Source organism: Mobula hypostoma, chromosome X2 (genome assembly GCF_963921235.1).
Source record: "Mobula hypostoma chromosome X2, sMobHyp1.1, whole genome shotgun sequence".
Taxonomy (NCBI): domain Eukaryota; kingdom Metazoa; phylum Chordata; class Chondrichthyes; order Myliobatiformes; family Myliobatidae; genus Mobula; species Mobula hypostoma.
The window spans coordinates 41,329,484-41,347,340 of NC_086129.1; the positions used below are offsets into that span (position 1 = coordinate 41,329,484).

Here is a 17,857-nt window from a genome sequence, read left to right on the forward strand (position 1 = left end):
TTTGTTTCTTTCAGTGACCAAACAGATCCGTTCAATCGTAGCCCACTCACAATGGATCAGATCAAACCAAACTCAGAAATAAGAGAGAAAATTCAGCAGTGGCTGGCTGAAAGGAAACGACAAAAGGATCAAAATGGGCAGATTTAGAATGATAAAGCAAGAAGATAGATGGTGTGCATAGTTATGGGACATTTACTGCTGACTATACCTGCCTATCACACCAGGACTGTCCAGGGATTATACCTTAATGGCATATCTTAATCCGACTTCACAATCCTTGTTTAGTACGAATCAATTTAGTGAATGTTCTTCTTGTAACTGTGCAAGAGTTTGGCCCAGCACAGTTTCACTTTTGCTCTTAAGCAGCCAACTGCCAGCTTTAGCAAATAGTATCCAGTGTTTTCCTTATGAGTTGGCTGACTGGAAATCAGTACGTGCAGAGGACCTTAACATAAGTTAAATGAGTGACGAGTTCATGACTAACAAGATGGCTGCTTGAGTTGGTGTATTGAAATTATGAACATTGAAATTATGCTTTGCTATTATAATCTTCAAGCATTGTGCTTTTGTGAAATTCATTTTCCATTTATTTCAATGGGCCTCTTAACTTATTATGTGGGAGTAGAGATTCTACTTAAATAGCCCAAAAAGAAATATGATGGCTACTGCAGCACAACATTATTCCCAGGACTGTGTATTTATTTCTCTGTAACTTATCAGAATCACTTTTCTTTAAACTTTAACTGGATGCTTGCTTTTCCAGCTAGAAGGGGATGTAACGTGCGAAGCAACTAATAGTAATGCACCTATATTGGTGAAGTTGGTCTGTATAATCATCATGCCTCAAGACTAGTATATTTTCTATAATAAATAAATAATAATCTACAAAGAGGTGGGGTAATCCCTAACATGTTTAAGTTGTTTAGGGAAAAATATCAACTGGTGCTACATCTGTCATGCCAGGAATTGCATTGAGGAACATCTGAAAATTCCTTTTATGATGTTCATGGTGCCAGAGGTGCGGTTGAATCCCTCCAAACATTGGCACGTTTCAGTGCATCTGCAAGTATTGTACACTGGGAACCCAACCCCATGACTGCAAAGAAAAATTATAATTTTATCCACATTTAATGTACAGAACAGATCACCTATATTAGGAAGTTAATATAATGTACAGAATGCTCAATTTAGAAAATAATCAATAGCTCTACTCCCAGACAAATGAACTCAATGATATCTGAAATTATGTAATGTTCTTCTTCTCTCCCCGCTTCCTGGCAACACACTCAGTTGTTAAGCCAGATATTGTAGAAGGAAACCTTAAGCACTTGAATTGGCCTTTGGCAGCTTAATAAAAATATTTCCATTGTATGGTGCCTTTTCTCTCAAAGTCTGCAACATAGAGAAATGGCTTATTTTGCTTAAATGAATTTCAACAGTTTTCTAGTAGGAAATGCTGTCCATGAGCAAGGTAATGATTTACTTTGAAGATTCCTGTGCTTCCTCTTCATTCTTCCAACTCATTGGCCTCAAAGATTGTGTTTATCATTAATTGCTTATTTCCAAGTCATTACTTGACACTTTGGCCTATTTCCTTAATGAGCGTGAATACTGGTTATGCAAGCTTATATTAGGATAAATGAACATTACCTAAATTATACAAGATTAATGCAAAAAAATGCCAACTGAAATATGGATGTCCAAGTTTATGGAAACATTTCCAGCCAATTTCAGGTTTATGGTTGTTATTCAGCAACTCAACTGTTACCCTTGAGCGGTGAATCCAAATGAATGGTGAAAGTTATTTAATGTATTAAAAATTATTTGTATTTTAAGTGTTAGAGATTGTGGCATAAGAATAACACAAAATAATGTTTTTTAAAATGTGTTTGTGTATCTACTAGGTCTGGGTGGTGGTGTGCTCTGGCTTTGCTTTGATCATTTGATTTTATACTTTTGCGCACATTTTAAATCCACTGCCCCACTTACTGCCTTAAAATACCGATTATGGGATCTTGCAGGCCATTTGTTCTGTTGAGTTGTGACACACTGAACTCCATATATTTGGGCCTTTCAAGGAAAAATTTAAAGGATTTTCCTTTGACCTCTTAATGCTTTCATTTTGTTTCGTAAAAGGTCTGAGTGCTTTCTGTTTTTCGGTAGAGATTTGTGGAGATAGAGATTGGAAGGAAGGAAGTACCGCAGAATGCAAACATTTAATCCATTATTTTCCACTATAGAAATTCTTGCTTAATGTAAGATTAAAGCAGCCTTTATTGTTGTTAAGGAAAACTTGATCATGTTTTACCCTCAGTTAGGAGAATGCTATAACTTCACACAACTTAGCTAACTGAGCACAAATCCTTATGTCAGATCTAGCTTTGTGCTGTATAGTTCTGGAGCCATCCTGCTGTGTCATTGGTGTTGGCTGATTGGTCATCAGGCTGAACCCTTAACTCTTTCTCTCCACAGATACTTGAGTTCTTCCAGCATTTTCTGTTTTATTCTTGACTTACAGGAACTGTACTGTTTTACTTTTGGAATACTTATAATCACCTGTGAACATTATTTGAATGTTAACATTATGAGATTACACCCATTATTTTGAATTCTTATCACAATCGTGTAGAAATTTTCACAGAATATTTGTAAGTTGCTTCCTTGAAGATCTGAATTGTACAGGAATGAGCAATGATTTTGCACCTATCCTACTTTTACATCATTGCTGGTTTCATTAGTTTGTTCACTACTGTAGCCTTGACAGTATACTGAATGAAAGATCAGGATTAAAAATTCAGGTATGACTGCATGCTTCAAAGATGTAGTTACCTTGCTATGCTTTGCAATTTTGATACACCAGCATCGTCTAGAGGTTGGCAGGTATTGAAGTTGTGATACTGAAGGACTGGGAGATGAAGTCATTATTGTTGATCATCATGTTTCTGTGAAGACCGCTAGAATTATTATTCAGAAGGGAAAGAGATGGGTAAATCTTACCCAATTTTTTGAAAGGTGAGGCATATGCATAGAGATGCTTTAAATTTACCTGTAAGCATGGAAGTAATTCATAAGTTGACACCATTGTTCATTAAAAACTTTATTCAATATCAAAATTCCAAAGTAGATCAACATTATTGTATTTTATTTATTCGTATCAATATCTTGTCAAGTATTAAATGTGATTGGTGTCGTGTTCTTGATGGCATTGAAGCTGGTGAATGCGAAAATTGCATTATCTGCTACATTCTCTGTTCAGTATCTTTCTGCGTCATGTTGCTCTTCACTTGGTCTTATTGGGAAATTATATCAGCAAATTATTGCACCAAAGCATTAGATGTGTAAAGCATTTTGCACTTCAAATTTACTGGGGCTGGAGAGTGACTGAACTACAAGTTGACCTCCTGATCATTCATTAAACATGTTTTAGGTTCACCAAAAAACCTGCCAGTTTTATAATCAAGTTTGCACCTTTTGTGTATTTTTTTTTCTGCCAAGGCTTTTGTAAAAAGCCTGGGCAGGCTGTGGCTGGTGCAGTACTGATTTTTTTTTGGGGGGGGTGATTAACTATGGATGCCAGTGCAAAGTGTATCTTAGTCAATCAACTGCTGTTACACAATTCCTTTCTTTGACACTTCAGCTCATAAGGTATGACAAGCAGCTGATCTAATATTGTCCAGATTACTTTCAAAAAGCATCCTTATGGAGTGATAAAATTCATTATGCTGCTTCAAGTTGAGTGATCACCTAGCCGAGGGCGATAAAAGTTTATTTGAAGCCGATTGGAAACGAGTTGGAGGAACTCCAGTCAGGCAGCCTCTGTGCAGATAGAGGGGTATTTTCAGGTTGGGACCTGACATCAGGACTAAGTGTAGAGGGGAAATGACCAGTATAAAGAGGTGAGGTAAGAGTTGACAGATTTGGGATTAGGTGTAAATGGAGCCAGTTGGGGGAGGAACAGATTTGGGAGACAGTATGTCGAAGTGATTGGTTGAGATAAGTGAAGGGAGGGTGGGGAAGGAGACGGTGAAGGTCGACATAGGGGCTGAATAAATGGAGGCTGTTAATACCGTTGTATTGTAGAGTACCTGATAGTCAATGGGTACTCTACAATACAATGCTATCATGAATTGACCCTACCCCAATACAAGAGTCTTAGGCTGTTCTTTTCTCTTATCACTCTGTATCTTTGGGGTTTTTGGTTCTGGCTAGGAACTCACTGCTTTTCCAATATCCTGGCCCAAGGAGAAGCGAGAAGAGGTCATGACCTGATGTGTGTCGTTAATGATAGAATATGCTTTCTATGTACTCAACAGTGAGGAGCCTGTGCTAGACTGGGCTGTAACTACCACTTTCTATGGCATTGGTGTTTCCATACCAGGCCGTGAAGTAAACAGTTGGGATATTCCCCACTATGCAGTTCGAGTTTTTGGTGGTGATACCGATCCAGTAAACACACAGGCGGCCCATAGCAAGCGTCAGCACGAGAGTCGTCTTTATTGCAGCCACAACCATCATCATCCAGCTGAGTGAATGAAGCAGCCGCCAGGGTCCACGCTACAAGTGATTGTCGACAGAATGTTCAGCTAACTTTACCGGGTAGGTCACTCAGGAAAACAACCGCCACATCTGTGAAGCGCGACACCCTTTGGATCATGAACAATGGACTCGCCAGAGAATGGAGGGGGTTTGCGAATGAGCATTAAATAAATGAATCCGAAGCCATAAAAGGGGAAATCATGAAGGACCACAGCCAATACAGAGAGCGGTATTCAGCAGAGGACCTCCGTCTGCTAATGCGAGGCGGTCGGCTCCCCGGCCCGCCGACAAATTGCGGAAGCCTCGAGCGCAGTGCGCAGTGGGGGAAAAAAACCGCGTCGGTCCCAAAGCGGGTTAACCCTTGTAAGGACAAGGCAATACCGGGAGGTGATTTAATAGATGGGGACGGGTTGGTGTTCACGGGAGTAACATAAAGCGCAGAAGGAATGCAGCAGGTCAAAGTGGCAACTACTGAGAGGAATGGACAATTGACGTTTCAGGACTGAAAGAGCAGACGGGAGATAGGGAAGAGGTAGCTTCCGAAGAGGACATTTACGGACATAGTTAACGCAAGGACAGAATACGCATATTGTGGTCGATCGGGGTCCAGGAAATATTGCTTTTGGGGAGATGAAAGGAGGGCTGATCTACCCGCGCAAAGACAACAGACCTTTTCCCCGGGAGTTTGTGCAAGGTGGAGAAAGGTGGTTACCAGTCTAATATATATTGCCCCCCCCCCCGGCATAGTTGGTAGAGAAACTGCGTGTCCTAGGTTTGCCCACGGATTCCCGACAGTTAAACAAGGACGAAACTTAGGCTAATAAACACCAGCCGTACAAAAGCAAGATGCCAAGTGTTGATATACAGTGTTGAACATCAGCAACGGAGTTTTGTCAGTATCATTGGCTGCGAGAAGATCCAAATTAGTTTATTACCATATACACCGGGGTGCAATGAAATTAGTTGCTCGTGTGAATCTCTGAGTTGACAGTACACGTGGTAAAAATAAATACCACAACAAATACAGCGACAAATGCAAAAACAGCAGAATGTTTCACCATTAATGGACAATGATGCACTTGGAATTATTTGTAACAACATTTCTACAGCATACTTCCAGCTCTCATCAACTAATAGCAATGCACCGTCCACGATTTTTCCAGTGATCCTGTCAGGTTCAGAACGTGGCGATTTATCGTTGCAGATTGAAACACGAGATATTAAACCGGTCAATAGATTTACTGAGGAAGGCAGGAAAAATCATTAAAAAAAACACTCCAGATGAAGATAGTTTACTGTAGTAATACAGGAAGGCTGAGGCGTTTTGACAGCACGACAGCACACCATTCTGAACCCCAGCGGTCAAGTCACTTCGTTCCATCTCGGAACCTGTCAGGCATTAGCCAAGGGTTGGTAGCCGAGTCGCCGTACTACGGCACAAAGACCTGCGAAGTGAGTGGGCGGATGGCCGGACGGAAGCTCTTGCCTCTGCACGTTCCAGAGTCCTTGCTATCTTTTGCCTGTCTACCATCCTGAATTCGTCTAAAATAAGCCGTGTACTCCTGAAATGCATTTGTTCGCTGTATATTGCAACATTTTACTTACATTGCAGGATTGAGTCCTCCAATATACCCCATACCCAATTGGTGGTTGGACATGCCCGATAGTGCCTCCTACAGGATTGATATTCAATGGGCGGAACCTGAGGCACAGAGTAGCCCAGCAAGACTGAGGCGGCATCAAACATCCACTTCCACCAATCCGACAATAATCTCATTTATTCTCTCCACATTTCCAATAACTTTCCTGATTCTGCCCCTCACCCACACAGTAGGAAAGACCAAATAATCTACAAACCTGCTCACCTTTGGGAAAACAAGACTGCCTGCAGGAAAGCTGCGCGATCACACTGAGATTTTACGCAAAGTACCGGAGATCAGGATTGAAGCCAAGGCTGCAGCTCTCGTCGCTGAACACTGCCATTCACTGAACCTTTGTTTATTTTTCTGTGTTGACTGCAAAAGCCCTCAAGCGACCGCTTGTGTCAAGGATAAGACGGGAGGGTAGCGGAAATGCGGACAAGAATGGATCTGCAACAATAGTGTCCGATGGGCAGGATGAGGTAATTGTGCTAACAGGACAAAATGAGGAGAAAGACAAGGCAAATAACTACTTGAGAAAGGGGCGATACGGTACAATATGTGACCCCTGGCCTCGAGGTTTTTATCCCTCCTGCTGATGCTAATCGGATTGTGAGATACGCAACAACCTGACTGAACCTACCCCTATGGGTGAAGGTTTGTGTCTGTAAACTATAAATCCTAGTTACAGACTCTTTGTCAATCAATCTCAGAAGACATTTCCCTCCATTGACACTCTGCATGACACTGTTGAGGTTCTCCAGTGCTTTGTGTGTTGATAATAGAGGACAGTCCGCCAGGAACTGGGAGGGCACAGGAAGTAGCAACCAAAGGAGCAGGAAGAGAACACGACAGACTGCGGAGGCTGGATTTAGAGCAACAACCAATCTACTGGAGGGACTCAGCGGTTCGGGTGATAACGGAGCGTGTGGAGGCTGACGACCCAGAGTTCCTCCAGCAGATTGTTTGTTGAGCTGTAAGAGGTAATGTATGGAATCCAGTGGAAAGTGAAGGGGAAAGAAATCAGAGAGATCCACGATGCTGTTAATCAGACCGAGATGCAGGGTTGAGGGAGAGTAAGAAGCGCGATAAACAATTAGCGAAGATCAGGCAGGAAGACTAGGCACTGGAATATGAGCAGTAGTGGAGTGAGATAAGAAGCTCTGAAAGAGTGGTACAGAATCAGGTTTATTATCACCGGCATGTGACGTGAAATTTGTTAACTTAGTAGCAGCAGTTCAATGCAATACATCATCTAGCAGAGAGAGAGAAAATAATAAATGAAATAAAACATAATAAATAAACAAGTAAATCAATGACGTAAACACGAGGAAATCTGCAGATACTGGAACTTCAAGCAACACAAATAAAAGTTGCTGGTGAACGCAGCAGGCCAGGCAGGAAGGGTCTCGGCCTGAAACGTCGACTGTACCTCTTCCTAGAGATACTGCCTGGCCTGCTGTGTTCCACCAGCAACTTTGATGTATGTTGCCTAAATCAATGACATATATTGAATAGATTTTTTTAAACTGTGCAAAACAGAAATACATTATATTTTTAAAAAAGTGAGGTAGTGTCCAAAGCTTCAATGTCCATTTAGGAATCAGATGTCAGAGGGGAAGAAGCTGTTCCTGAATCACTGAGTGTGTGCCTTCAGGCTTCTGTACCTCCTACCTGATGGTGATGGTGACAGTGAGAAAAGGGCATGCCTTGGGTGCTGGAGGTCCTTAATAATAGACACTGCCTTTCTGAGACACCGCTCCCTAAAGATGTCCTGGGTACTTTGTAGACTGGTGCCCAAGATGGAGCTGACTAGATTTACAACCTTCTGCAGCCATTCGCCCCATCAAGTCTGCTCCGCCATTCAATCATGGGCTGATCCAGTCATCCCCACTCCCCTACTTTCACCCCATACCTTTTGATGCCATGGCAAATCAAGAACCAATCTATTTCTGCCTTAAATACACCCACTGACTTGGCCTTCACAGCTGCTCATGGCAACAAATTCCACAGATTTACCACCCTCTGACTTAAGTAATTTCTCCGCATCTCAGTTGTAAAAGGATGTCCTTCAATCCTGAAGTCATGCCCTCTTGTCCTGGACTCCCCGACCACAGGAAATAACTTTGCCGTATCTAATCTGTTCAGGCCTTTTAATATTCGGAATGTTTCTATGAGATCCCCCCTCATTCTCCTGAACTCCAGGGAGTACAGCCCAAGAGCTGCTGGAAATTCCTCATATGGTAACCCTTTCATTCCTGGAATCATTCTCGTGAACCTTCTCTGAACCCTCTCCAATGTCAGTATATCCTTTCTAAAATAAGGAGCCCAAAACTGCACACAATACTCCAAGTGTGGTCTCACGAGTGCCTTATAGAGCTTCAACATCCCATCCCTGCTCTTATATTCTATACCTCTAGAATGCCAACGTTGCATTCACCGCCTTCACCACCAACTCAACCTGGAGGTTACCCTTGAGGGTATCCTGCACAAGGACCCCCAAGTCCCTTTGCATCTCTGCATTTTGAATTCTCTCCCCCCATCTAAATAATAGTCTGCCCATTTATTTCTTTCACCAAAGTGCATGACCATACACTTTCCAACATTGTATTTCATTTGCCACTTCTTTGCCCATTCACCGAAACTATCTACATCTCTCTTCAGACTCTGTGTTTCCTCAACACTAAGCACTCCTCCACCTATCTTTGTATCGTCGGCAAATTTAGCCACAAATCCACCAATCCCATAGTTCAAATCATTGACATCAATCGTAAAATGCAGTGGTCCCAACATGACTCCTGTGGAACTCCACTGGTAACCAGCAGCCAGCCAGAATAGGATCCCTTTATTCCCACTCTCCGTTTTCTGCCGACCAGCCAATGTTCCACCCACACTAGTAATTTCCCTGTAATTCCATGAGCTTGCTAAACAGCATCATGTGCGGCACCTTGTCAAAGGCATTCTGAGAATCCAAATACACCACATCTACTGCATCTCCTTTGTCTACCCTGCTTGTAATTTCCTCAAAGAACTGCAGTAGGTTTGTCAGACAGGATTTTCATTTCAGGAAACCATGCTGACTTTGGCCCACCTTGTCATGTGCCTCCAGGTACTCCGTAATCTCTTCCCTAACAATCGATTCCAACAACTTCCCAACCACTAATGTCAGGGTAACAGGTCTACAGTTTTCTTTCTGCTGCCTCCCACCCTTCTTAAATAACGAAGCAACATTTGCAATTTTCCAGTCATCTGGTACAATGCCAGAACCTATCAATTTCTTGAAAGATCATCATTAATGCTTCTGCATTCTCTCCAGCTACTTCCTTCAGAACCTGAGGGTGCATTCCATCAGGTCCAGGAGATTTATCCACCCCCAGACCATTAAGCTTCCTGAGCACCTTCTAAGTCATAATTTTCACTGCACAAACTTCACTTCCCTGACACGCTTGAATGTCCGGTATACTGCAGATATCTTCCACTGTGAAGACTGATGCAAAATATGCATTCAGTTCCTTTGCCACCTCTGCATCTCTCATTACAGTATCTCCAGCGTCATTTTGTATTGGTCCTATATCTACCCTCGACTCCCTTTTACACTTTATGTACTTAAAAAACCTTTTAGTATCTTCTTTGATATTAGTTGCCAGCTTCCTCTCATAATTCATCTTTTCCTTCTGAATGACCTTCTTAGTTTCCTTCTGCAAGTTTTTTAAAAACTCCCTGATCCTCTTATCTTCCCACTAGCTCTGGCTTCCTTGGATGCCCTTTCTTTTGCTTTTACTTTGGCTCTGACTTCACTTGTCAGCCACAGTAGTGCCCTTCTTCCCTTTAAAAATTTCTTCTTATTTGGAATATATCTGTCTTGCACTTCCCTCATTTTTCGAAGAAACTCCAGCCATTGCTGCTCTGCAAATGTCCCTTTCCAGTCAATTTTGGTCAGTTCCCCTCTCATGCCATAGTAATTTCCTTTATTCCACTGAATTAACGACACATTCGATTTTATTTTTTCTGTCTCAAATTTCAAAGTGAACTCGATCATATTATGATCACTGTTCCCTAAGACTTCCTTAACCTCAAGCTCTCTTATCACCTCCAGATCATTGCACAACTCCCAGTCCAGCACATCTGAACCCCCAACCCGCCAGTGGGCTCAACAACAAGCTGTTCTGAAAAGTCATCCCTTAGACATTCTACAAATTCTCTCTCTTGAGGTCCAGTACTGACCTGGTTTACCCAATCCACTTTCATGTTAAAAGCCCCAACGATTATCATGACATTGCCTTTCTGACATGCCTTTTCTATCTCCTGCTGTAATCTGTAATCCACATCTCTGCTGCTGTTTGGAGGCCTGTACACAACTGCCATTCGGGTCCTTTTACCCTCGTCATTTCTTAACTCAACCCATAGAGACTCTACACCTTCCAATCTTATGTCATCTCTTTCCACTCTCAGTCCAGTATTTGTTGCTTTCTGTTTTAATTGCCCTGTAACTCATGCCACTGGCTTTGATCAGCAGCACTGGGGCTCCACAGGGGACTGTCTTGTCTTCCTTTCTCTTCACCATTTACACCTTGGACTTCAACTACTGCACAGAGTCTTGTCATCTTCAGAAGTTTTCTGATGACTCTGCCATAGTTGGATGCATCAGCAAGGGAGATGAGGCTGAGTATAGGGCTACGGTAGGAAACTTTGTCACATGGTGTGAGCAGAATTATCTGCAGCTTAATGTGGAAAAGGAGCTGGTGGTAGACCTGAGGAGAGCTAAGGCACTGGTGACCCCTGTTTCCATCCGGGGGTCAGTGTGGACATGGTGGAGGATTACAAATACCTGGGGATACGAATTGACAATAAACTGGACTGGTCAAAGAACACTGAGGCTGTCTACAAGAAGAGTCAGAGCCGTCTCTATTTCCTGAGGAGACTGAGGTCCTTTAACATCTGCTGGACGATGCTGAGGATGTTCGACGAGTCTGTGGTGGCCAGTGCGATCATGTTTGCTGTTGTGCGCTGGGGCAGCAGGCTGAGGGTAGCAGACACCAACAGAATCAACAAACTCATTCGTAAGGCCAGTGATGTTGTGGGGATGGAACTGGACTCTCTCACGGTGGTGTCTGAAAAGAGGATGCTGTCCAAGTTGCATGCCACCTTGGACAATGTCTCCCATCCACTACATAATGTACTGGTTGGGCACAGGAGTACATTCAGCCAGAGACTCATTCCACCGAGATGCAACACAGAGCGTCATAGGAAGTCATTCCTGCCTGTGGCCATCAAACTTTACAACTCCTCCCTTGGAGGGTCAGACACCCTGAGCCAATAGGCTGGTCCTAGACTTATTTCCTGGCATAATTTACATATTACTATTTAATTATTTATGGTTTTATTACTATCTAATTATTTATGGTGCAACTGTAACGAAAACCAATTTCCCCCGGGATCAATAAAGTATGACTATGACTATGATTAAGCCTCATCTCCTGCCTGTTCTTTCTATAATTTCTGTTGCACGCTATCTTTGATTTATTTCTGTTTTCCCCTTCCTCAGCCCTATCACTCCGGTTCCCATCCCCCTGCCAAATGTTGGACCATCCTTTTGTCAGCTACTTACAATGTACCTTTAAACAACTCAGAGTTTATAACCCAGAAAACTGTAGATTAGAACGGAAGAAGCCTCTCGGATGAGTGGTGAGACGGCTTCCAGACAACACAGGAAGTCCAGTTGCCTTGATTTACTACTGATTGATGTACAATGACCTGGGTGACTGAGAACATGAGATAAATATTGCCATACACTGTAGTTGAAAGCCCTTAAACTAACTTGAAGGCAAATTATATTGGATCGCTGCCACCCTGTAAAATTGTTTCTGGTGGAGATTTAAGTTTAATTTGATGACAACTTTGTTATGTTTTGTAAACTGCCCCCCCAAAATAAAACTAATCGAGATGAGAAGCCTGAAAGACGCGTCTTAATTTCGTTTTTTAACTTGAAGCGAGGCGCGCACTTATCACGTGATGACGTACAATTTACGTTCTTTTCATATAACCGCAATGCATAATGTAAACAGTGACTGCTTACTCAAACAATATATTTGCAACGTTACTCAAATATTACTAAACTATTAAATACACAACACGCCTCCCCGTTTAGCTATAAATGCCAACTCAATATAGAATGCATCTCAACTATATACACAGTATACTATATAATACAACTACTATAAACACCTCACAGCATAGTAAATTTCAAATTGTCATACTCAGGCCTCAAGATTTAATCGCTGTGGAAGATTTCTTACTCTTGTGGGATAACGTCTTTTCTGTCAAGAGGGGGAAGGTCTCTCTGCTTGGCGTGAAACAATCTCAGGTTCTTGGATCTCCGTGGTGGTTGTAGGAGGTGACTCTGAGACTGCAGGAAGTGGTTCTGACAGCTCAGGACACTTTTCTTCTCCTTTTCTCGGCTTTTCTCTCTGGATTTACTTTTATCTCTGCTTTCCTTCCGATCCCGGCTTCTCTGTCTCTCTCTCTCTTTATTCTGCTCTTTTTCCTTCTCGCTCACGTTCTTTCTCTATCTCTTCTCTACTTTCAACTTTTTGTCTTTCTTTTCATCACCTTTCATTTTCTTCTTTCTAGTTTGTGCATCTTGATCTTGGGAATGTGCATTTAGTTCACTGGAGTACTCTCTTATTAACCCTTCTATTGCCTCCTTTATGATCTGAGCTCTCCTCATCCACAATAACATCTGATGAGTTCTGTTTTCATATCTCCTTTGACTTAGAACTACCCAGGGTTACCCATAGCCCTCTATTTTTCTAAGCTCCATGTACCTATCCAGGAGTCTCTTAAAAGACCCCATCGTTTCCGCCTCCAGCAGCCCATTCCACGCACTCACCACTCTCTGCGTAAAAAAACTTACCCCTGACATTTCCTCTGTACTTACTTCCAAGCACCTTAAAACTATAACACGAGGAATTCTGCAGATGCTGGAAATTCAAGCAACACACATCAAAGTTGCTGGTGAACGCAGCAGGCCAGGCAGCATCTCTAGGAAGAGGTACAGTCGACGTTTCGGGCTGAGACCCTTCGTCCTGACGAAGGGTCTCGGCCCGAAACGTCGACTGTACCTTAAAACTATGCCCTCTTGTGCTAGCCATTTCAAACCTGGGAAGAAGCCTCTGACTATCCATACGATCAATGCCTCTCATCATCTTATACACATCTATCAGGTCACCTCTCATCCTCCGTCGCTCCAAGGAGAAAAGTCCGAGTTTATTCAACCTGTTCTCATTAGGCATGCTCCCCAATCCAGGCAACATCCTTGTAAATCTCCTCTACACTCTTTCTATAGTTTCCACATCCTACCTGTAGTGAGGCGACCAGAATTGAGCACAGTACAGTACTCCAAGTGGGGTCTGACCAGGGTCCTACAACATTACCTTTCGGCTCTTAAACTCAATCCCACTGTTGTTGTCGGACCACTGTTTTCGTCACTTTCACTCTTCCTCTGAGCAGCATGGTCCTTTGTACGTGTCTTACTTTGGTACATTTTCTGCAAGTTTCACCTTTAAATCTGCACTTGCCCTGTGTATGTGAGCCCCTGTAAAAACCAAACGACACACCTTTTATACATGGACAATTTGAAATTATATGCTCCTTCATCAGTAAAGCTAAAGCAACTAATTCATGTAGTACAACTATTTTCAGAAATATAAACTTTGGACTAGATAAGTGCAGAACATAAAACATAAAGGAAGGTGCAACAGAGTTAGTAGAATATAAAACAGAGCAGCAGGGTACAATACAACCCATGGATGAATATGAAACATATACCGTGGTGCTAGAATTTTCTCTATTTCTGCATAAGTATGACCTAAAATGTGATCAGACCTTCATGCAAGTCCTAAAAGTAGATAACCCAATTAAATAAATAACACAAAAAACATTTTACTTGTTAATTTCATGCACTCAGGTTGGAGGAACAACACCTTATATTCCATCTGGGTAGCCTCCAACCTGATGGCATGAACATCGACTTCTCAAACTTCCGCTAATGCCCCCCCTCCCCTTCACACCCCATCCCTTATTTATTTATTTAATATATTTTTAATATTTTTTATTTCCCCCCTTTTATTTCTCTCTCTCTCTCTTTTCTCCCTCTGTCCCTCTCACTATAACTCCTTGCCTGCTCTCCACACTCCGGGCTCCCCTCCCTCCTTCTCTTTCTCCCCAGGCTTCCCGTCCCATGATCCTCTCCCCTCTCCAGCCTGGTATCCCTTTTGCATATCAACTTTCCAGCTCTTAGATGTACCCCTCCCCTCCAGCCTTCCTCTATCATTTTGGATCTCCCCTCCCCTCACACTTTCAAATCTCTTACTACCTCTTCTTTCAGTTAGTCCTGATGAAGGGTCTTGGCCCGAAACGTTGACTGTACCTCTTCCTATAGATGCTGCCTGGCCTGCTGCGTTCACCAGCATTTTTTGTGTGTGTTACTTGTTAATTTATTTATCGAGAAAAATGATCCAATATTACATGTATTTGTTGGAGAAGTATGTGAACCTTTGCTTTTCGTAACCGGTGTGATCCCCTTACATGACAATAACTTCAACCAAACATTTCTGGTAACTGTTGATCAGTCCTGCACATCGGCTTGGAGGAATTTTAGGCCATTTCTCCTTACAAGACTGCTTCAACTCTGGGATGTTGGTGGGCTTCCTTGCGTGAACTGCTTGCTTCAGGTCCTTCCACTACATTTCTATAGGATTAAGGTCAGGACTTTGACTTGGCCATTCCAAAACACAAATTTTCTTCTTTTTAAACATTCTGTTGATGATTTACTCTCATCTTTTGGATCATTGCCTTGTAGCATTATCCAACTTTTCTTAAGCTACCCTGACATTTTCTTGTAAAATGTCTTGATATAATTTTGAATTCATTGTTCCCTCAACAATTGCAAGCCGTCCATGTCCTGAGGTAGCAAAGCAGCCCCAAACCATGATGCTTCCTCCACCATGCTTCACAGTTGGGATGAGGTTTTGGTGTTGGTGTGCAGTGTCCTTTTCCCTCCAAACATAGCAATGTGCATTTCTGCCAGAAAGTTCAACTTTTGTCTCGTCTGTTCACAGAGCATTGTAGAACATCCAGGTGGTCTTTTGCAAACTTGAGATTTGCTGCAATGTTTTTTTTGGAGAGCAGTGGTGTCCTCTGTAGTGTCCGTCCATGAACACCATTTTAGTGTTTTTCTTATAGTGGACACACGAGCAGAGCTTAATAGTAAAAATATAACAAAGGCAATAAACACTTTTGGTACACCCATATTAACGTATTCTTTTGGCATAATATCTTGGTTTGAACCGATGTGGAAAATTTACAAAGTAATATAAGAACTGTGTTATGTACCCTGTAACGGGTTAAAGAACCAGCAGAAATGGAAAAACACCTTGAGCCCGATATTGCTGTTAACTAAAGCTATTTTATTAGTAACTACGCAATACAGTAATATAAAAATCAGATAAATCAAACAGGTTAGCAAAATTCATGCATATATAAGTGTGGAAAGCCAAGCTTTTTCAAGTTTAAGGGGTAAATGGATACAGTCTTACGACGATGGGTAAATGAAGTCACTTCAGTTCATGTTATTGACTTGAGTAGTGGTGGAGAGAGAGAGAGAGAGGTGTTTTGTTGTCCATGTAAGCCAATTCCGTCGATTCTTCCCATTGTCCTCCGAAACTTCCAAGTTAGCCAAACTTGATCAACTTAAGGGCACCTTCTTCAAGTGATAATCTACCAACCCAGGCAAGGGTTAGACACACTGGTAGACTCCACAGGGTCACTCTTTCACGTACTGCTAATCACAGATCGATTCCTCTCAATCGATCCTCAGTCCCACACTCGTGGGCACCTGAAAAGGATAGTGGTAACTTCCCCACACCTTAGTGTGTCTGCGTGTCCTGTAAAACAAGCAATTATGCTGGTTTAAATACTGTTGTGCTGAACACCAGCTGTCCATCAAGTAGTCCTCCTCTCTCTCTCTCTGTAGGAACTTAGAAGCTGGCAGTGTCCTTGCAGAAATCCCAAACAAACTGTGAGCAGTCTTCGCCCCTCTCTCTCTGTAACAAGCTGTTTGTGCTGTACAGCTGCACGCTCCCTCTCTCTTTTTAAAGGCACAATCCATAATGAATACCTCAGGATATCGTCACAATTGAAAAACAAATTTTAGAAAACACTACGTACACTTGAACACACTTAGATTAGGACAGAAGGAGGAAGAGAAATAACAGACATAAAACTTTACATAACAGTCAGATAAAACTTATAAGGATATATTTTCATCAACAAAAACAGGATTCAACACTCCACACAAGTATATGCAATTCTGACAAGAAGTATACACCACTAAACTTAAATGAAAGCACATAACAGAAAACTGAAGAATTATCACTACAGAAGAAAAAGTTAACCAATAGAAGAGCATGACCCTCCATGGAAGACATCCCCACAATCCGAGCAGACTAGATGTCGACAAGGAAGCGTTGAATGCCTGGCTCAGTGCTGACAACCTCTTCCCAGAAAGAGAGGGGTTCCTTGTGGCAATACAGGACCAGGTGGTTAACCCAAAAAAAATCAAAAATGCATAATGAAAGACAAGCAAATTCAAAATGATAAATGCAGAAAATGCCAAAAGAATGTCATGGTCCGGTCCGTGAAGTCTGCATTCCGGTTCACGGTCCGGTCCGTGGATTCAGGACTCCGGGTCTTCCAGCTGTCCCTTGTTTTGGTTGAGTTACTCATAGGTACCTGATTCCCATCTTGGAGCTTGGAATACAAGTAGCCTTGGGGTTGAGTGTGGGCTGCTGGTTTGTCTTGTCAAGATCCCCTGGGAGCAACCTGGCGGTGGAAGGCTAGAGTGGCCATTTGCCATCTTTAGGCCACGTTGGGGAACCATCCCCTCATGGAACCTTGCTGTCAGTAGTCGGAGCTGCCTTTGCTGTATGGATTCAGCTATTTCCCGGGCCAGCTGAGTGGCTGCTAGCCACTCCGAGCTAGGTAGGGATCTGGCTGCTTCTGTAGCCAGCTGAGGTTGCTGGCCGAACTGTGACTCAGAGCAATCCCGACGCAGAGATGGAACTGCCTGTCGTTCTTCGGTGTTTGTCTTGTCTTGTCTTCGCCTCTGTGGGGTAAGTCAGGCCATTCTGCCGTTGCCCTGCGGGGGGACCTGTCTTGTCTTGTATTGTCTTGTCTTTGCCTCTGTTGGGTAAGTCTGGCCGTTCCGCCGTTACCCAACGGATGGTCCTGTCCCACCTTGGTGTGGAGAAGTTGAGACCCAGCTTGTCTATTACAAGTCCCGGCTCTATGTCTATGTACTGACCTGTTTCATCCAAGACCCCAGCCTGTCTCCGAGCTCAAGATCCAAGACCCCAGCCCGTCTCCGAGCTCAAGCCTCAAGACCCCAGCCTCCTGTCCTGTAGTCATGTCACGTCCTTGGCTGGTTCTGGGGCCCGAGGCCAAGGCAAGACCCAGGTTCTGGGTCCTTGTCCAGTCTCTGGCTCGGGGTCCAAGCCCAAGTCTGCATTCTTGTCCCTGCTCCTTGTCTGGATCCTGTCACATCCCTACTGTAGTCAAGTCCTGTCCTTGTACTTCAGTGTCTGTGTCTTGCTTTGGGTCCGTTCCCAGCACCCCAGTGTGAC

The 17,857-nt window shown here is 42.9% G+C and overlaps 1 protein-coding gene across 6 annotated transcripts in view; it reads left to right on the top strand.

Moving 5' to 3' along the window:
• Nucleotides 1-3,281, top strand: part of ube4a (ubiquitination factor E4A (UFD2 homolog, yeast)) — an 83,528-nt gene extending 80,247 nt beyond the window's left edge. For 4 of the 6 annotated variants that reach the window (XM_063038571.1, XM_063038573.1, XM_063038572.1 and 1 more), the window contains exon 20: nucleotides 15-3,279. In XM_063038571.1, coding sequence (XP_062894641.1) covers nucleotides 15-147 — 133 coding nt within the window. In that variant the 3' untranslated portion in view covers nucleotides 148-3,279. Of the gene's footprint in view, nucleotides 1-14 lie in introns of all 6 variants that reach the window. The other 2 variants (XM_063038576.1, XM_063038575.1) reach the window with 2 other exon arrangements.
• Nucleotides 3,282-17,857: the final 14,576 nt, after the last annotated feature.